Source organism: Populus euphratica, unplaced genomic scaffold, assembly GCF_000495115.2.
Source record: "Populus euphratica unplaced genomic scaffold, PopEup_1.0 scaffold39.1, whole genome shotgun sequence".
Taxonomy (NCBI): domain Eukaryota; kingdom Viridiplantae; phylum Streptophyta; class Magnoliopsida; order Malpighiales; family Salicaceae; genus Populus; species Populus euphratica.
In genome coordinates this window covers 327,755-348,922 of record NW_011499897.1, presented here as the reverse complement: position 1 = coordinate 348,922, position 21,168 = coordinate 327,755, and the positions used below count along the sequence as shown (strand labels likewise).

The following is a 21,168-nucleotide window of genomic DNA, read 5'->3' as shown; positions in this document are numbered from 1 at the left end:
AAAAAAATTGCTGCTCTTTCTTTTTATCTTGTATGATAATTGTCCAGTTTATCCGTTTTTATCACTTGTGCACCTTGGCCGATGGATAAAGTTAGAAAACCCAGAAATATATGGCTCCTCCAATGCTCCACTAAGATGTCTTTCGTGGCAGCAAACATGATGGCCATTTTGACTGAATGCAGAGTGAAAATCAAGCTGACATGACATCATGAGAACTTCCCTTCTCTTTTCTTCTTGCTTTTCGGTTCAAAAAAATTCTATTACTAGAACAAAATCATTGATTTATGTTGAAAAGAAAATGTTCATTCTTATGCCCCAGGCTAAAATCATCCAAACCGAAGACCATGCCAGGCAATATATATGGATTTGACATGATTCCATACCTGATCAGTCCTTACAACGGGATTAGCTCATGTAGCCTTCTCCGATCACCATAATCTTGGACCCGGTGGACATGTCCATGTGGTCTCAGAGCGAGAGGGGCATCCAGGCCTCCCTGTAAAGACAACACTTATCCATACAGCGTCGATTTTCTTTTTATCTGGAATAAAACGTTGACGATTTTCTATGAGTAACATAGCTATCCCTGCTCAAATTGGCAAAGAGTGGCGCCTTAAAGGCACCATCTACGCCTGGTCACAGCTTTTCAAAGCTGTCCATCACTTTCTACTTCTGTCATCCATCTCCACCTCATGCTTGGCCATGGGCTCACAGAGAAAGTAAACGCCCTTAATTGGTCCCTCTTCGTTCTACTTTTTCAGTGTTTGTGATTGCGTTTTTATTCCTTGTTTTGGTATTGTGCAAGGGTTGTTTTGTTTTGGTACCGTGCAAGGCCTGTTTTATTTTATTTTTTAAATTTATTTTTGGTGTTAGCTTATAAAAAATGATATAAAACTATAAAAAATTAATTTAATATTTTTTATGATTTTAATATGCTAATATTAAAAATAAAAAATTATTTTGATGTGTTTTTTTATTAAAAAACACTTTTACAAAACCCATTACACTATAATATCAAAACCATAATTCCGTTTGTTTATGGCTATTTTACCCATTACAGATTTAATTTTATGTGTCCGGTTAATAAAATAAATGTGAGGTTTTGTATTAAACTCATTAAAAGCTATTTTTATAGTTTTTTTTTAATTTTTTTTTTTTGGGATCCCGCAAAAGCTAAAACAATGTAAAACCTGCTTCAACCAGGAAAGGCCTAAATAGGTTGTTGTTAACCCTAATATTTTGCTGCCATGATAATTTTTTATGGCGATGGTAATTATATTTGTAAGTGCATAGATCCTTATTGCAATGTATAAATGGGCCAGAAAGAATAGACCATGGCTTTAATGCTAGGCTTGTCCCATAGCTTGATTCTTTGCAGGCTGTCTACTGGCTTTTAAAAAAACCCCTTCAGGAAAATAATAATAACAATAATAATACATAAATTTATCCTGAGAATATAAGTGTTTTAGAATCTTATTTTTTAAAATATCACTTTACAGAAACCTTTTTTATTACAAACTAGCACAATCCAGAAAAAATTGAGAAAATAATATATAGTTCAAGAGTTGCAATATTTTCAACAACACAGCCTTCTTCTTTTTTTTTAATATACAAATTATGCTATTAGAAACAACACAACCTGTAATTTTTTGATGTTTGTGTCGTGAATTAAAAAAAAATATTTGCGCTGTGGAGAACACGCAATCTTCATAGTACAAATGAAAGTCCAGGTTTTCTTCATTTGTCCAATTGATTGTCTGTAACTTGAACATTCATCTTGTGAAAGGTCACCAAGTCTGTTTTCAACATTGTTTAATTTTAAAAAAATTGTGAAAGTTGCACTATTGAAAACACAGCAACCCTCATATTTTTATTTATAAAGGAACTGCTTACTTTGTATATTTAAAACAAATTACGTAAATTAGGTCGTTAATTGTTTGGGACAGCGTGAACGACTAACGACTAATTTTGTTCTTTGGGTCATTAGCTTCATTTCTTAAATTTTATGTTTTTATATTTGTTTGATTCATCCATTACGTTGCGGGTTGAAACATTTATTTCCTCAACGCCAAAAAAGAGTGCGAATATTGTTAATATTTTTTTTATCATCAATATAAATTTTAGTTTTAACTGGAAATTAAAAACTTTATGTATAAATTTAATAAAATAAATTAAGAATTATATATATTAATAGATTAACAAACATGTTAATTTCAATAAAAAATTACATTGAAAAACTGAGATAAAAATGTTACTTTATAAAAAGAAAAGATAAAATATTTGTTTTTATTTGAAATTAAGTCTCTAAAATTTTAATTAATTTAAATCAATAAAATAAAATTTTATTTTATCAAGTTAAACATCAACTCAACATCAAAATCTATTTTTAAGATTATGATAGCCACATATAAAATAAATTGAAATAAATAATTAAATTTATTTAAAATCAATTTAATATAAAAAGGTTAAAATAAAAATAAGACTTAGGAATTATAAACAATTGACATACTCTAGGAATAGACGTACTCTAGGAACTAAAACTCATAAACAATCACCAGTCTCAGCAGCCCTCCTGGTCGAGAAACGAAACACCTGAAAGAATCAAGAGGCGAAGAAAAAGAGGACAAACCGACAACAAAACAAAAGCAAAACAATGAGAGAAGAAAATAGAACCACCAAAAGGAAAGAAAGACCAAACGCATAACTTCAAATCGACGGCGAAGCACAAACAACCAAACATTGGTAACCAATGTCTTGAGACAAATCCACTAGCTGTCCCACTGCATTTTTTATTCCACAATCTCCAGACCTCTGGCTGAAATTGGTTGCGTGACAAAGAAGCAAATTATGACTTCTGAGTAAACAAGACGCGTCAGCAAAAAGTCATGACTCGAGTTTTCATTTTTCTTGCAATTATGCGTTACCTTGTGTTTTCACATCCCGCACCGCCTCAACCCATAAGACTTACTTTAAATAAATTTATTTAAATGATATTTAATTGAAACTTGCCCTTAAGAGTGTGCTAAGTCTTAATTTAAAAAACAATATTTATATAGAAATGTCATTTAAAAAAAATGAATAATAAAAGAGATATTTAACTAGAAATTATATCTTTTATTCATTATTTCAAATCAATAGAATTTGTTTTTGTAATTTCTATGTTGATTTACTTAATTTTCTATTCAATAAACCATATTACCGCTAAACCATATTTCAAATCAATAGATTTTTTTTGAAATTTCTATTTTGATTTGCTTAATTTTTTATTCAATAAACCATATTACCAATAAAAATTTATTTTTTAAAGAAAATAATATATAAAAAAATATAATATTGGCTAAAAAATAATTCTTTTTATTTGTAATTTATATCATTATCTTTTTTTAGGAATACCAAGTTTTATTTCCACTTATTTGAAGAATTTCTTGTTTGAAAAGTTACCCATATAACCATTAATATCAACAATTTTCTTTTATGAATTATCAGTTCATATATTTAATTTAATTTATAAAACATGAACATTATCTTTTAATTTATAATTAAGTTTATTATAATAGCCAAAAACATACCCACAAACATCCAAACATTTTTATTTTTTTTACGTTTAACCATTAAATAATAAACCAACTTGATATAACGTAGGGGTATTTTTATTTTAATGAATTGAGATCGACCATAACTAACACAACACATGCACGGAAAAAAAAAAGACATTTAGAAAAAATAACAAAAAAATTAAATATGACAGCTTTGGCATCACCGTCAGAAGGCTCAAAATAGAAAAACAAAATTCAACTACTGATAACAGAATGTTAAAACACCCCCCTCTCTCTTTACCATTACGTGTACGTAAGATAGAATATTATCGTTTCAACCCCCTCTCTCTCGCGATCAAAATCAAAATTTCACAATTGTCTCTTCTCGAACAAAGAAATGGCTTCTACTTCTTCTCCAGGCGAAGAACCACAAAACCAGAATCAAGATCAGCAGCAGCAGCAACAAGTAGTCGTAGCAGTGAAAGAGAGAGAGAAAGAGTGCCTTCACAAAACCAAAACGATACACTTCTTAGGCCGTACCACTCCTATCGTTCTCCAAAACGACAACGGACCTTGTCCTCTCCTTGCAATCTGTATTTCTTTTCTCTCTCCTTCCTTCTTGTTAACTCATTTGTTAGGGTTTTTTAATTTCTTTTGCTTGATTTCCTGCCAAGAAATTGGAAACTGGAATTTGAAATGTTCTTTTTTATCATGTTTCCGTGAAAATAGGAAAGCTCGTTTCGTTTAAGCGTGTCATCTAATTTGATTTTAAGGAAATTGACTGGTTTAGGCAAGAGTGATTTCATTCTTGGATATTCTCACAGTAGCCAAACTGAAACTTAATTTGGATCGTAAAATCTGCTTAGGAAATTAAGATTAATTGCTTAGCCAGGGGTAATTTCGAGGTGCTGATGATGCAAATTGAAAAACTCAATAATTTGGATCAATTGCTTGTTACCTTTTCATGTTGTTGAAGTTTAATGCAAAAAATAAGCTATTGATTTTGATGTTGTGAAATGGTACTTTTCACTGTTGAAATTGAAAGAACCAGGCATTTTTAGGTACATTCTCAATGATTGTAGGTTTTTTTTTTTTTCCTTCCCATTTTGTGAGTAATTTGGAGAGAAAACAGAATATGAAGGGAGTTTAGCTAATGTTGGAATACTTGTTGATATAACCTATGGAGAAACAGAACCTATGATATGCGATTTTTTATTGTTTGTATGATAATTTGGGAATTTGATTGCTAGGATTTCATTCTTTTTGGTAAGAAGGTTTCAGTACACTACTGGGGATAGTTGAGTGCAGATTCTTACAGAAATTGAGTTATATCTAATTTACTGTTGGGATTCACTGCATTGGTGCAAATGTTCTTTTCTTTTGTTAAGGTCGTCATTATTCTGGCAACACAAACTGGTAGGATTGATTCTTTAGAGGAATATCATCTTTTCTATTGTTAAGGTAATTGTTCTTCTGGTGCCAAGAAATTTTGACAGTTGACTTCACTGAACCCACAACAATCCTGTTAGACAGTCCACCAGACAGTGGTTAATAAAATTTGTGTTTTTATCCTTAACTACCATAGAGGAGGCTTGGATTTTTTATTTTCTCATTACTTTAGTTTATTGGGGAAAAGAAGGGATTACTTGTTTAAGCATCAAATGCTGTTTTGGATGCATCTTGAATGATTATTTTATTTGCACATTTTCTGCAAATAGATTATTTTATAAAATATCTATGAAGGATCATTCTTGTCACATTTTTTGGGGGAAATACAACTAGAATTGTTGTTTGATTATGAACATGTGGGCTTGCTATAGGTAACGTCCTTCTGTTAAAGAATAATCTGAATTTGAGCTCAGATAGCGCTGAAGTTTCGCAGGAGATGCTGCTATCCCTTGTTGCGGAAAGGTTGATTGATTCCAACAGTAATGTAAATGTAATATCTATGAGCAGATTATCTTGTTTGTTTGATATATTCATTATTAATCGGTGCATATTATTTTGACTGCTTCTCTCACCATGCAGAATAAAGATGCAGGATATGTTGAAAACCAACAGCAGAACATTGCAGATGCCATCGATTTGCTTCCAAGACTTGCAACTGGAATTGATGTAAATTTAAAGTTTAGGAGGTTGGCCTCTCTCTCTCTCTCTATGTGTGTGTGTGTGTGTGTGTGTACACTTGTACTTCTTGCTTTAATTAACATATATGACCATGCAGGATAGATGATTTTGAGTTTACCCGAGAATGTGCCATATTTGATTTACTTGACATTCCTTTATATCATGGTTGGATAGTTAATCCCCAGGTATGCTCTTTCCAAGCATTGCATTTATATTTCAGTTAAATTATAAATTAATCACGCCCCAGTTTTGTTTCTCCTGGGAATAATTGATGCCTAATTGCCTGTATGGTGGTGTTAATAAGAGGGTGTTTTCCTAATTATACTTGACATGCCCTTCCTTCAATTTTCAACTTTGCAAGGGTGATAACTGCATGATGGAAATTTTTGGAATGCTCTGCCCTTTATAATTTAGAGGGCATGATTCATGTTTATTAATACCAGTGGGTTTAAGCCTAATTATGGAGAACTGAAGAAGTTTTAAACTATCTGGTTCTACCTATCTTAACATTCTTATTGTATCTTTTAGGCAAATGTACTGGTTCTTTGAGTTTATCAAACACCCTCTTCCATGCAGGGGATTATTGATTTTTCTCAGATTGTGGCCATGTTGTCCCATATTGCCATCATCTACTGCATTTTATTTTAAGTTGGTAACTTTGGTGCAGGTTCTGTTGAATATTCCCTTTTTGGCTGATTTTCATTTATTTATGTTTTACATTAACATCTGAGTAAATGTCTAATAAAATGATCTTTTCATGTGAATGTTCCACATGTATGTCCTTCAAGGTGTAGCTTGGATGCCTCTCTAGGTTATGGCCGGCATGCATATGAGGGGAATTGACAAAATGCAAACATTTGCATGTTTATATAGTTGGGCATTGAACAACATCGAGGATGCTAAAATGTGAAGCTTGGTGTTTCTTGTAGGTCATCAATGTCAATACATCTTACATTTGGTTGGCTAAAGGACAGGAAATCATGAGAGTTTAAGCTTTCCTCAAAATGTGTAGGATAGATTCTTGATTGTGGACATTTGAAAACAGTTTGTGAATGAAGCCTCATTCTTGTAGCCTCTCTTTTCAAAGTTACCAGAGGAAAAACTTTCCGACACTATCTTCTTGTTACCTATTGAACATCTTTTTTTTTTTTCCGGAATCAATTGTAAGTCTGTCTAGTCAGGTTCTGCTTGTCTTGAAAGGGAAACTAGAAGTTGTGTATAGGTGATGTAGGACAAGAGAGCAAAATAACCAAAAAAAGAAAAGAAAAGAGAGAGTTGATGTAGAATAAGAATCAGAATAAAAAATAAAAGAAGAAAAACTCAATTTATTTTAATCTGCCATTCAACAATTTACTAACTAATTTCTAGGTGCTTTCTATATCATATGAATTACACGCACCAAATCAGATAAAATAGGAAAACCTACCTAATAAGTTTTAATTTTAAAAAGAAACTAAAATTCTAATTTAACAACCAAGTAATAAATACTAATATTCCCAAATAATGAAATCTAGAATAATCATACAATATTAAAACTCTTAAATAAATAAAAACCAACTCCCATTGCTGCCCTTGCCCTTCATTCTCCATCAGTAGGCTGCCTGTTGTGAATTCGGATTTCATCAACTACATGTAATGGAGAAGGCTTCACTGGTAATAGGTTTTCATGGATGGGGGTCGTCTGGGAACCAGACTCATTAATGGGAATAATATGTTTTAGTCTGGATATTGAAATCTTGCATATTTTGACATTTTCACTTACAGGAAACACTTTTGTCCTTTTCCTTGTGGAACCTGTCAAATGCTTACTTAAAATAAAAAGAAGCAAATGAAAATACTTGTGTGAAGCAGTATGCACCTGTTGTGTTAGGTATTTTGTTTTGTACCTTTTGCTGCTGGTGTAACTTGTTTGGAAGCCAAAGTAAAACTTATTAACATCATATGAAAGATTAGGTAATGCTGACAAGAATTGGAGGCTTACAGATTTTTAGAAATTAGTTTTAGTTTTTCACTACAGCAATGTGAATCAACTGTTGTTGATTCAATCTGCTGTTATTTTTTCAACTTGTATTGATTCAATGTCCAGTTGCCTTCCAAGAAATATTTTTGCTCGGAATATTGAAGCCAATGGATAGTTGTTACTTTGCAGTGGGCTCTGTTCTTGATCAGATTTATTTGTTGCTTTGTTTTTTTCTCTTGAATACAAATATTCCTATTGCAAATGAAGGCCTTATTATTTGGGCATGGTCTAAAGGGCTTAGTTAAAACATTAATATTTGGGCATGGTTTACCTCTAGGCTAAAGGGCATGGTTAAAACATGTCAGCAAGGCACTTGAGATTTTTTCCTTCTGTCTTGTTTCTAAAAGCTATGCTGTGTATGTTGCTTAATCTCTTGTTCAAAAGAGGTCCTTGAGACAGATTTATGTCATAAACAATGAGCTGCTGAATCAAAGAAGAATGAAAGCCATTCAAAAAATCATAATTACTGAGGCTCTATGCATCACGTGGCATAGAAAGCCTTGTTAGTATGCCTATGCATACAAAAAATCATAATTACTGAGGCTCTATGCATACAAAAAATCATAATTACTGAGGCTCTATGCATCACGTGGCATAGAAAGCCTTGTTAGTATGCCTAGTGGTCTTAGGGTCTGCTATGTGGGGGTCTCAGATCCTAAATTATGTCATTGAAATCTTGTCTTTTACTAATGATTGTGTAGTTTTAACTTTTGCATTTGCTTCCTGTATCACCCAATGTTAAAGCTTAATTGCCTTGTCACCAGATGAAACCATTTTCTTATGTGTATGGTTGTGGGCTCTTTTTGTTTGGATATATCTCAGTTATTATGCTGTTGCTGAGAAAGGATATGATATTTCACGATGAATTTTACCAATACATCTTGATAGGCATTTTTCTTTCCTTTTGCTCTCTTTTATATTTTATTATTTGTAAGTTGCCTAATTCTTAAAGTTTTTTGGAACCTTGTAATTGAATAAGCATATTTTGTTTGTTGCATTATGCTTGAGAAATAAGTGCTTAAACTTATCAGGATGTGAAATCAACAATACATGTTCCCTTGTTCCTTAAATTGTCCTTTTTCTTTTTATCAGAAAACCTCTAGTGTTGAATGTCTTGATCTGGTTTTAAGATTGAGATGATTAATTTTCTTTATTCAATGCACTAGGACTATGATACTGCTAATGCCATTGGGCCAAAGTCCTATAATACTCTCATGGGGGAGCTTGTTGCTCTTGAAACAAGAAACATGGAGGATGAAGGTAAAAATTTGATCAGGGAAGATAGTAAAACTAAAACCGAGGAAGATTGCATTGACTTTGTTACTGCGACAACTGCTACTTTGGGTGGTCCTTCTCCTTGTCTTTCAAAGGCTAGATCTTTTGATGATTCTCCACATTCAGTCTCTGATGATAAAAAAGTAAGAAAAGGGGATTTAGAAGAAGAAGCAGAGCTATTGAGGATCTTAAAATTGTCAGAGACTGAGTTGCCAATTTCAGTGGATGATTCTCTTGGAGCCGATGTTGATGGAAGGGTTGTGTCTGTTGGCTCACATGAAAGCACACCTATGAAGGGGACCATGGTTGTGGGTTCCTGGGATACATCAGTGGGGCATGTCGGTGTTGATATCAATCTTAGTGCATTGAGCACTGATGATAATAATAATCTGACATCTTCAGAAACTCCCCCAGGGAAACTGACAGGCTCTTCCTTAAAGACTGATCTGACCGATCATTTTGATAAATCAGTTCGTATAGAGTCTGGAGAACATTTCTCTTGTAATGATGTGATTGAGAATAGTGGTGCTGACACAGTCGTTGAGACTCAAGGTGCATTGCCCCTTTCTTGTGCAAAAAGTACTGGATCTTTCGATGGAGACCCCACAGATATTTTGCATGATGGTCAGAAGGTTGAGAATCAGTCCACTTCTATTACCGAGGTTCACAAACCAGAAGATATTTCAAGTGGGCATGACATGTTGGATTTACCACGTTTAGCTTCTCTAGTTCCAGAGTCAGATTCATCTAGTGGTAGAATGCAGAATATTGATACACCTGATACCTTTACTTCAAGTGTTGATGGAAGTGAGCCCATATACAAGGGAGAAAAATGCATTTTAGATTCAAGAAATTCAAAGTTTGAAGATAGAGAGCCTATGTATGAAGGTGAGGTGATTCTTTCTGAACAAGCTGATAAAACTGTGAGGTCTAAGGATGAAATCACTGCACAGCAAGGTGAGTGATGATTCGTGTTATAGCATTGGATTTTACACACTACCATGTGCATCTATTTGGTGCTCAGTTAACAAGTAATGTGAATATATTTGACACATTTTCATATTCTTATCAATTCTATTAGGGGAGCTGATAAGGAACTTTTTGAAGAACAGTGCTAGTCAGCTGACCTGTAATGGGTATGTTGGCCCACTGCTTGGCTATATAATCTCTCAATTCCTTGTGGATTTGATTATTTTTTTTTTCCGAGTCTGGAGATGTTCATCTGATTTCCTTGATACTTTTTGCAGCCTCTCTTGCTTACAAGATGGGCTTAAAGAGCGTGAGCTGTGTGTTTTTTTCCGTAACAATCACTTTAGTACCATGTTTAAGGTTAGTTACAGGCTGGGATGCACTCTTTTGTGGCTTAGCTTTCAATGTCAAAGCTTTTGATTTTGAATTAGACCTGTTCAGCAAGCAGTTTAAAGAAACACTATTTAGTTCCCTGTTTTTCGTTTTCTGAACCTCGATTGTATGCTTTATCTACTCTGTATGATTTGCAGTATGATGGTGAACTGTATCTTTTAGCCACAGACCAAGGTTACATTAATCAGCCTGATTTGGTGTGGGAGAAACTCATTGAGGTTAGACTGTGAGCTCAGATATCTTCAAGTTCTAGTCAAAACTAGAATGCAAGTACATATTTTGTTTTTAAAAAAAATTGGATTGAGGTTTGTTATTCTACATGTAGTCAAATTAATTTAATTTTCTGGCAGTAGTGCTGTATTGTTGTGTTAATAAAAGGCAACAGTGATAAAGATTTTCCTTTAAACTCCTAACTTTCAAAATCCTGTGAATAATAACGGCATTTTCTCCATCTCTTATTTTCAATTTTCATCTGTAACGTTAAAATAGAAAACAAAACTATTATATCTCATATTTCTGAATTTGCAACAACTTAGTGAAGTTGTAGGCATTGTTTGTGGAGTTTGGTATGCTAATCCTGACTTCCCATGACTTCAGGTAAATGGGGATACATTGTTTATGACAGGAAACTTCAAGGAATTCAAGGCGGAAAGTCACACAAATGACCCATGGGATGAGCACAATGCCATGACCAGTACTGCTGTATGCACTTCTTTCCTTGTCCAAACTCCAAAAGTATTCTAAGTCTTCATTTTTGTATATTTTGCTGCCATGGAGCTTATTTTTAATTCACATGTCTCAGGACTATCTTGCTAGCATTGGTAGTGCTGCACAAGCGGGTGTGGATATAAAGTAATGCTTTTACTTTTTTCACTGTCTCACCCATTTAATCTCATTTGGAATGTGCATGCACGATCATTACTAATCTAGTGATCTCTTTGCATAAATATATGTACTAACTGTGCTACTATGGCAGCTCTGATCTGCAACTGGCAATAGCTCTGCAGCAACAGGAGTATGAGCAGCAGCAGCAACAGCCGCAACACCATAATGTGCAGCAAGCATCCACCACTGGTGGTTCAAGACTAATCACAGGGCCCCAGGTAAATCATTAATGATTTTTATGCTTTGGAGGTCCTGGATATTCTATTGACTATTGAAATAAGAAATCAATGCTAATAGTTTTTCAGTTGATATTGTGTACTGGCCTCCCTTAGCTGGTCAGCTATATGAGGTGATATCTGAAAACAGGAGTAAACGCAATATATAAATGTATATGCATATGTTCATGTATTAATTCCACAATTGTTCTCCTATGAAGAAACTGGAAATTTCTATTAAAAAAACCAGCATTAGGATACTTCATCAATGAGATTTAAAGAATTATGTATATTAATTTGAAGCCATTTGACCGATCAATAATTACAAGATGTTCACAAATTACACGAGTTTCTAGCATTGTACATCCAAAGTTTAAAGTTGACATGGCGTTTGTGAATCCCCCCCCAGCCTCTTCTGTTTGTCATCTGCCAATTTGGCAGTTTGATCAATGATTTATCATTCATCATGGATGTCAGTAAGAGCCTTTCATTTAGCAGCATCTTAGGATTGCATAAAGTAAAAGGGTGAGATAGGGCCCTATATAGAAATGAATTGTTCAGACTGTAGATCTTTTTTTTCCTTGTCTTTTATTGGAATACTATTTGCAATCATGCAATCTTTTTTGTTTCAATCTCTATTCTAATGAGGCAGGCCAGACTTTTTTGAGTTGAAACTTGTAGGCATATAGGACTACTGATTCACAAGATGTATTTCTAGCAGGTGCCGAGGAGCAGTGGTAAAACCGCATCTTCTTCTTCTTCTTCAAGGCTTGACACAAAATCAAAAGATAAGTGTAACGTGATGTGAATTTTGTTGGAGGTACCGTGGAAGTCTGTTCTGTAAATGGTGTATATTTTGACCCATTGTATCCTTGAGAACAATAAACTGCAGGAGTCAAGATTTCTCTTGTAAAAAGGCAGCATATAGCACCCTAGCAAAATCCTGCGATTTTATTAATGTTTTCTTCTTCTTCACCCCACACTTGTAGGCAGCTTAAATATTGTTTTTTTTTTTGGAATAGTTGACAGATTGAAAGAGGTCCATTATATGCAGTGATGGCTTTAGTTATTCAGTTGAAATGTCGATGGAAGTGGCACAGGCAGGTCCGTATGGAGGACCGTTTACGTTCCTATTCTGCAACTTTGCCGGTCCATATGGAGGACCATTTACGTTCCTATTCTGCAACTTTGCCCTGCCAACGCAATTTCGCCTGGCCGGATAATATCTTGTAAGAGCTCAATGCACGCTCAAAAAGTAATCGGGATGTTTTCGAACCACAGGTCTGGTTTTGACGTGGCACAACAAATTGGGATTAAATTTTGGATTTTTCTATGAGAGCTATTGCTTCTCCTATCAAGTTTTTAATGTATAGGACGTCAGTCATTTATTGGAATGTCAGCTTCGAGTGTTGATGGAATCATGGAACGGACCTAACCTTTAGATATGAGAATCCTTGGTGCCCAGATCGAAGGCAATGTGCTCTAGATGGTTCATGTTGACTGCATGTCCTGGTGAGAATATTCATTACCCTAAAATCAAATTGACAATGGGGACTACCTGTAGTCTTATGGCAGATGTGCCTGTGTTCTTTTATCGTCATGTGACCCAGAATCAATCAATCTTCAACGCTTAGGTTAACCATACAGCGACACAGATTCGAATAGTTCTGAATCAGGTTCAGGCGAGTTTATGGCAGGCCTTGGAATTGGCGGCTTCGACGGGGGATTTCTCTTCTCAAGTTGGTGCTAATGTTTTGTTTTGTGCATGATATTTAGGTTCAAGATTTTTGGTTTGGGGGCTCTGGTTGCAATTTGTGTGACAAATAGCTTGGATATCAGCATGGACACGAGTATTTCTTTACATTAGGAGATGAGTTAGAGAGAAAGGAGAGCATCTAAGAGAACTTTGCCAGAGAGCTCCATGACGAAGCAATGCATCGTCGGAGAGAGCTCAAAAGAAAAATTTACAACTTTGATAATGAGCCGTCCCAGCTACTATAGCAGCATGTAGCATTCTTGTTGGTCCTTAACCTAACCCATCTCAAACAAGAATGCACCATTACAGAAAAAACTAAATGATGGGGGTAAAACATTGTGGTTGTAGAGCGAGATCACCGTGGACTCAAATGGTGTTTCCCACCCTTTGTTTTTTTTAATCTGCTTTGACATGAAAAAGAGGCAAAAAGAAAGAAGAAATGTTTTAAGATGATTCCCTCTAGGCATGGTTGATAGAAGATGAAAAAAATTTAATGTGCAGTTGTCTGCATAGGTTCAAGGCTTAATTGCGAGTTTGGGCTGTGGCTTAATTGCGAGTTTGGGCTGTGGCTTAATTGCGAGTTTGGGCTGTGGCTTAATTGCGAGTTTGGGCTGTGGCTTAATTCAGTTTGGAGCAAGGAGATTATTGTCAAGAAAAAATGTTTGCTCATGTTTAAAGCGATTTGGTTTGGTGTCGCATTTTAGATACAATAAGCGAGGAAGAAGAGGTGCGCCGCTGTCCCCTCCTCGCATTTGTGTGAGCAGTGCTTTTGGGCATAAGGAGATGTTTTTACCTATTGGTAGGTTGTCTTTACCTAGTGAAGGATCTTCTTTAACTATAAACTAAAATGTATCGCATGATGGGTTAGATTAATTTAATGGAGTAATTTAATTGATTTATATTTATATTTATATTTTTAATATTAATTTGATTAAGAATTAAATTTTATAATTCATTTTGTTTATTTTTTATTAGATTATTTTAGTCTCATGACCTGATAATAGTGTTGAACAAGTTAATTCGAGTTAACTAAAATTATTTTTTATCTTTTAGTTAATTTTTTTTTTTAATTTTATCATTCAATGTTGAGTCGGTTGGGAATTGAACTTTATAATATGTGGTGATTTTTTTTTTATGAGAATATATTTATCTCAAGATCAAGTTCACGACTTTTGGTATTTTAATCTTGGTTAAATCCCAGATAGTTTTTAAATGTTTTTTTTTTAAATTATATCGGTCTCATAACCCGAGTCACAGGTCTTTCAACATTGAACTTAGTTTTTATTGGATTGTCCTCACCTCATGACTCAAATTACGGGTTTGAGAAGTTAAATCAATTTACTTATTTTTTTTTTCTGTTTTTGTAATTGGCTTGGTAATAATGCTTAATAGTTAACTCGAGTTGACTTGACTTTTTATGTCATTTTTTAATTAAAACTTTTATAAATTTCATCGTTTAATATTATGATCGACAATGACAATTTCATCGTTTAATATTATGATCGACAAGGACGATTGAGAATTGAACTTTATAATTTGTTTTGACTTTTTTTTATGGAACAAGGACGATTGAGAATTGAATTTTATAATTTGTTTTGACCTTTTTTTATGGGATTATCTCAATCTCAAGATCAAAGTCGTGAATTTGACAAGTTAATTTGGTTAAATTAGGGTATTTTTTTATTTTTTCTATAAAGTTATCTTGATCTGATGATCTGGATCATAGTTTGACAGATTGACTCTGGTTTTTTTATATTTTTTTAATTTATTTTTTTAATGTCATCCTTCAATATAAGATAGTTAGGGATTGAAATTCGTAATTTGTTTTGATTTGTTTTTTATTGAGTTGTCTTGATTTTATAACCCAAGTTGCATGTTTGACATATTAACTTGGGTTAATTTTGTATTAATTAATGTTTAAGAGAAAAATAATATTTAAATATTTTTTTATGTTAAAAAATTAATTTGATCTGCAATGTAGATTTCTATAAAAAGAAATGATAGAAAGTTGCTAGATTATAATAAATAAAAGAGAAAGATATCTTCATCATACTTCAACAACAAAAAAAGAAGAAGTTATAAATCATAATAGAGAAAGTATGATTTTTTTTTAGGTTTTTAAGTTAATTGATTAGTTTTGATGGATTCTCTTGCTAGTGTTTTTATATAAAAATTTGTTGAAAAAATAGATTTAAAAAAATAAAGAAATATCATAGACATTATTAGGAATGCAGACCGCAAATCTCAAAAACTAGTTTCATACAACATTGCTCACCCTAAATGACTTTCATCTTTAACAAAAAGTCTGGTACACCTTTAAACAGTGACCGCCTATAGTCAATAAAAAAGTGCCTCATTTATCAGAAAAAGGATTGACTGTCCAAAGTATCGGTGATCCATGCCTTAAAACAACTTGATTTAATTAAATTCTCAACCTTGTAATTTAGTGGTAATTTCAAAATTGAGACCACTAAAAATTACCTTGTATTGCAAAGATGATATATCATTATAAAATTAACACGAGCAAACAAGAATCTAGATCTTCTGGTAACCCAAGATCATTTAATTGCTATTTAATCAAATTCTCTTCTGATTAACCTCTATTGAACATATTACTTGTCATTTGCCTAGTTAAATCGGATAAATAAATCAAACAATTAGCTTAGAAATTAAAAAAAAAACAAGTGAATTAACACAACATTTATTAAATAGTTATAAACCATAATAATTAATTATTATCATGGTTTTAAACCATACAATTAATCATGTCACATCTAAAAATTGATATATCAATTTAATTGACATTGCGAATTTAAATTAAGATATATTTAATCGAAGATTTGAAGCTGTTTTGGCTTCTAGTTTTGTTTATCTTCGGTTATAAGATTGGCTTACTCTGTCCAGCTCGGGAGATAATATCATTTGAGCTCAATGTCTTATCCAACAAGTCAAGTGTAGTACAACATGTCTAGAGCCAAAAAGATACATAATAACAAGTAAGTTCATCATCGTTGTCAATATCATAAAAATCAGCCACGACATATCGACCATCATGTAGCAATTGTCCAACTTAACATGAATCAAATAAAAATTATTAATCTATAAATAAAATATAATAATTTTATAAAAGCCTATATAAAAAAAAGTAACAAATACTTACAATATTTTGAATACAACGTGCATATGATGCATACTCCATCTCTTCATGTGAAGGAACTTGCGCTAGGTTAGGTGTAATGATTCGATGTGTTATACTTAGCTATGAGTCCATATATTCCACCTCATAAAGTAAAAGATGCACTTCTCTAAAAATAAAATTTCTCCGTGCATCCCATATTGATACATGCTAGAGATGGTGGGTCATCCAATTATAATTAGCATGCTTACTTGAATGATTTATAGAATGTAATTGATCTCTCGTATCTATGTTAGATAGGATGTGTTACTTAGAATCAAATTATTGCATCATGTGATCAAGGTAATGTAACTCAATAAGCTCAAAAAAATATAAAAAAGGTAACTGATGTCCATAAATCCATGGTCGATTTACCAATAATAGGAGCCCTATATCATTTGTTGAATAAGGATTCCACATGACCTGTTGAAAAATCAACAATGCAATTACTTTTCATCATTTACCAATATTAGCCCACAAAACATTATCTCCCATATTTATAAATATTAAAAAATTTCAGCATGTTGCTATGCAATAATTTCCAAACATTTACAAATATTTAAAAAATCAAACATCAATACAGATAATTAATTCTCATCATTTACTAACATCAACACACATAATTATTTTAATTGATTTATCAATATCCAATGCAACTAATTAATTCTTATTATTTACCAAAATCAACACACATAATTATTTTAATCAATTTACCAATATTTAAAACATCGAACATCAACACAAGTAATTAATTCTCATCATTTACCAACATCAACACACATAATTTCAGTTTCATAATTTACCAACATACCTGACTCGTTACAATAAAATAACATGGGTTGGATTATGTTCCAACCATTTACTCCCTCACTATCTTTTAATAAATAAACAATGAAATTTATTAAATAAGGTTTTCATGAAAAATATTCTTAATCTAAACAACATAATTTATATGTTCAGTAACATATTACCTATATCCTAATAAGAATTGTAAATCAACCTTAAAACCTGGATAGACATAACAGGTGTACACTTAATTCGTGGCTACCCCAGGTATAAATGCTCTTATGACCATAACTTTACGTACAAAAAAATATACAACAAATAGTAACCAAATCAAATATAAAAAAACATAAATCAAAAAATAACAAACTTATAACATTTATTTTACCTGTAAAAACAATAAACATCCTCCAATTTATTTTGATTTCTTTAAGCTAGTTTGACACAGATGTCTATACAAACATGCAATGACGCCTAAATCCCAAATATATAGTTGAATGGACTAGAAATCCTTCTGCAATGGTAGATAGAACAAGGACACATACATCCCACTAAGATCTGTGAAAAGTATATTGTCAAACATATGAAGTATATACGTTCTAGCATGCATGCATAATAGAATATCAAATTCAAATCAAAATATAGACAAATAAATATAATAATTGAACTATAGGAGAAATACCTACTCCAGACTTATCAAAATAAACTCTTAGACCAATGAAACAATCTAAGGCAAATGAACAAATATGTCAATAAATATATAACACAATTTAATGATTACATGATGAGATGTGTTATAAAAAAGAATAAAGTTATGACTTTGTGTAGATTTTATAAAGGTTTGAATGATGATTTAGAAAAGAAAGCATGCTTATAGGTGCTTTCACTTTTGATCAAGCTTATACGGTAGTGTAACTGATAAAGAGTTAATAGAAAAAACATTAAGACCCTTTTAGGACCCCATTTCGATCTCAATTTAAAAATGATGGTTCTTTACTAAGTGTTCCACCATGTAGACCTAATCTTAATAGTTTTCTTATTTATAAAGAAGATAAGTAAAAAAGTGTTATTAATGAAATGTGTGGGTTGGGTTTAAAGGTTCAGTGTGTTAAATGTCAAGGTTTTAATCATTTTTTTTCCTCGAACTACACCTATAAACCCTTAGTCATCCAAGAACATAAGAATATAAGAGAAAAGAAAAACTATTGTGTTGCAAATAAATGAACCAAATCTTGAGGACTTTAATGTCTACCTGGTTCAAATTCTGGGTCATGAGTTTTTATTAGGTCATTGGGTCATTTCGTGTGACCCTAATTTTTTTTATTTTTTTATGAAGCAAAACAATGTTATTTTTGTTAAAAAAAATAAATAATCAACGAGTTATAACTAGGTTTTTTTACCGAATTGCCTAGGTTTTTTTACTTCCCTAATTTTTCATAAACCAAGCCTATTCTAGCCCTAGGTTGACCTACTAGGTTGGACTAGGTTTTGAAACTATGAAAATTATCATAAAAAATACAATAATATGATATAATAATCATATAATTCTTAAATATTATTTTAATAATTTATTTATAGTTAATTTTATTATAAATAAAAAAATAATTATAAAAAAATTTGAAGAAAGGTTGGAAACTTAGATCTAAAAAGAGATGCCAGCATAAAAAAGGCCTAAGACTTTTTCTATATAGTGTAGGCATAATTTTTCTCAGCTAATATTTTTCTCAATAACACGTATGGCATAATATGACTCACCATATCTTTAACAATTACAAGTATCGCACATACCTTAATATTATTTTATATTTCAAAACTTGTACACAACATACCATTATAACGAGCCAATAACTTTTTTCTATATGAAAAGAATTGTATAGCATTAAAAACACACTTTTCTTCTCCAATAAATTACCAACTCCATAACCAATGGTGAACACCAATGATATGTCAGTTTTTCTTCTCTATGAAGCTAAGGGAATAGGTGTATAAATACACTCAATCACTAGTTAAGAAAGTCAGTCCATTATTAGCCATACAAAGCCAAGCTAGGTAACATGCATGCCATACAAGTTCTAGGTTAGCTCTAAACCATAGAAATTCACTCATTCCATACAAATTCTAGGCATGTTGATAGGACATCAAACCCAAGACATTGTTCACATGTCCATATGATTATATGATGATGAAGGATACTTCAGCCCATGTATTATTGGATTAGAAGATTAGGATCATCCAAGCCTAGGTTATTAGATTTTATTTATCTTTATTATTAAACTTTAATTTATGTTATTTTGTTATATTTTATTAGTCATTGGGTTTTAAGCCCAAAATTGATTATGATTAGGGTTTTATTATTTGTATGTAGTTTTCTTGACGTCATAAAGATTTTTGATCAATTGAATAAAAGTTGAAAAGTTATAGACTTTTTCAACCTCTATTTTTCTTTTCTCTGGCTTTTTCTTATTTACTTCTTCTTTTCTTTCTTATTAGGCTTTAAATCCTTTTTTTTTTTTCCATATCAACTTTGGTATCAAAGCATTTTTTTTTAATTGTTCTTATAATTAAATAGTCCATAGGCTTGTTCAAATTCTTGATTGACAAATACTATCTTATGAAAAGCTTTCATCAATAGTGGAAAAAAAATCAATCTAAAAAACAAATAAAAAGAAAAGGTAAACTCACGTTAACCTTTGAAATCAGTGATTTTGGTCATGAACTTGGAGTTAACCTCATTGATTAATACTTAAAAATGTATTTTTATCAAGGTTTTATATCATTATTTTGAACTTGAAATATCAATAACTCAACTAAAGTATGTTTTATAATAACATATCTAATAATATAAGATACATTTAATTTATGGTAAATGTTCATCTTAAATACAGGCCAATCACATAAATAAAAGGATTGATTGATGAGTTTAAGTACTGAAATTGAAAAGATAAAGATATGACCAAACTTAGAAAAGAAAAGCTGGTATAGTCCAAATTGGAACACTGTTTGATAATTGGGTCATATCTAGAGTTATAAATTTGGATTTAGGTCTACTTTATATGAATAGAAAGGTAAGACATAGGCCTAAAACTTTCATATGGAGGTCTAGTTTTAAATAGGCCGTTTTCAAATCCAAATTATGGCAACAACGAAGAAGTACATAGGCCTAAAACTTTCATGTGGAAGTCTAGTTTTAAATAGGCCGTTTTCAAATCCAAATTATAGCAACAACGAAGAAGCCAGAATATGTTCTGCGGCCCAGACATTGTTTAGTGTTCAGACCATCTCTTAAGTTCTAGAAGTCCCGACCTTAATTTGAGACATTGTTTAGTGTTCAGACCATCTCTTGAGTTCTAGAAGTCCCGACCTTAATTTTTTTTTCTAAAAAGCTGAGATAATTTTCTAGAACTTTTATATAAAGGTCTAATTCAAATTTTGATGTTATTAATGATATTTTATTCAAACAAGAGAAGATAAGGATTGTCACAAATCAAAGTTGGTCATCCACTCATTAATTACTCATCAAATCAATAGTTTCTAATTTTAGACTATAAAAGGAGGCATTTTCCATGCATTTAAGCATCTTGGTTTTCAGATCAAGATCACGCTCTTACTTTATCTCTTTGTATTTTTGTAATGCTTAAGTTTTGCTTTCATTAATATCTTGTTTATACCTTTCAATTCATTTCCTTGACTTAGTTAACTTTTATCTTATTTATGTTCTTCTTCTATTATTGTTGTTGTTGTTGTTGTTGTTTATAATTTATACAATCAACTTTCTTGTGATTCGACCTCGATCTTGTCGGGTTATTTATTACTTCGACACTCCTGCACTTGGAAGAAGACATTAATTTTTTGGTCGTGTCACTTATAGAATGCAAACAGTAAAAAAATAACAAATCAAAACTAAAAAAAAAAAAGATACTAATTTTTTTTTTTGTTTTTAGATTAACGTAGGTGTCCGGGCCAGCTTGCGCGCACCACGACTAATCCCATGGGCTTTGAAGTTAACGACCACGTAAGCCTCTAGTGGCCATCAT

General features: G+C 32.1%; 1 protein-coding gene across 3 annotated transcripts; it reads left to right on the top strand.

Moving 5' to 3' along the window:
- The first annotated feature begins 3,786 nt into the window (after window positions 1-3,786).
- Window positions 3,787-12,834, top strand: LOC105132186 (protein FAM63A-like). 3 transcript variants are annotated; one of them, XM_011035528.1, is made up of 12 exons: window positions 3,787-4,129; window positions 5,357-5,469; window positions 5,565-5,671; window positions 5,761-5,848; window positions 8,850-9,915; window positions 10,040-10,094; window positions 10,206-10,287; window positions 10,458-10,538; window positions 10,918-11,022; window positions 11,123-11,172; window positions 11,297-11,423; window positions 12,139-12,834. In XM_011035528.1, exons 1-12 carry the CDS (start codon window positions 3,934-3,936, stop codon window positions 12,226-12,228), a joined length of 2,160 nt encoding a protein of 719 aa, XP_011033830.1. In that variant the 5' UTR covers window positions 3,787-3,933; the 3' UTR covers window positions 12,229-12,834. The 3 variants fall into 3 exon arrangements, with proteins under 3 accessions (XP_011033830.1, XP_011033828.1, XP_011033829.1); XM_011035526.1 differs by having other exon boundaries at window positions 5,357-5,475; XM_011035527.1 differs by having other exon boundaries at window positions 3,788-4,129; window positions 5,357-5,475; window positions 12,142-12,834.
- Window positions 12,835-21,168: the final 8,334 nt, after the last annotated feature.

Bases quoted from the DNA above. Each gene is read 5' to 3' on its own strand.
- LOC105132186 (XM_011035526.1), top strand. From the start codon at position 3,934: ATGGCTTCTACTTCTTCTCCAGGCGAAGAACCACAAAACCAGAATCAA. The intron at 10,539-10,917 runs GTTAGACTGTGA...CCATGACTTCAG, and splicing joins TGTGGGAGAAACTCATTGAG to GTAAATGGGGATACATTGTT. The intron at 11,424-12,138 runs GTAAATCATTAA...ATGTATTTCTAG, and splicing joins GACTAATCACAGGGCCCCAG to CAGGTGCCGAGGAGCAGTGG.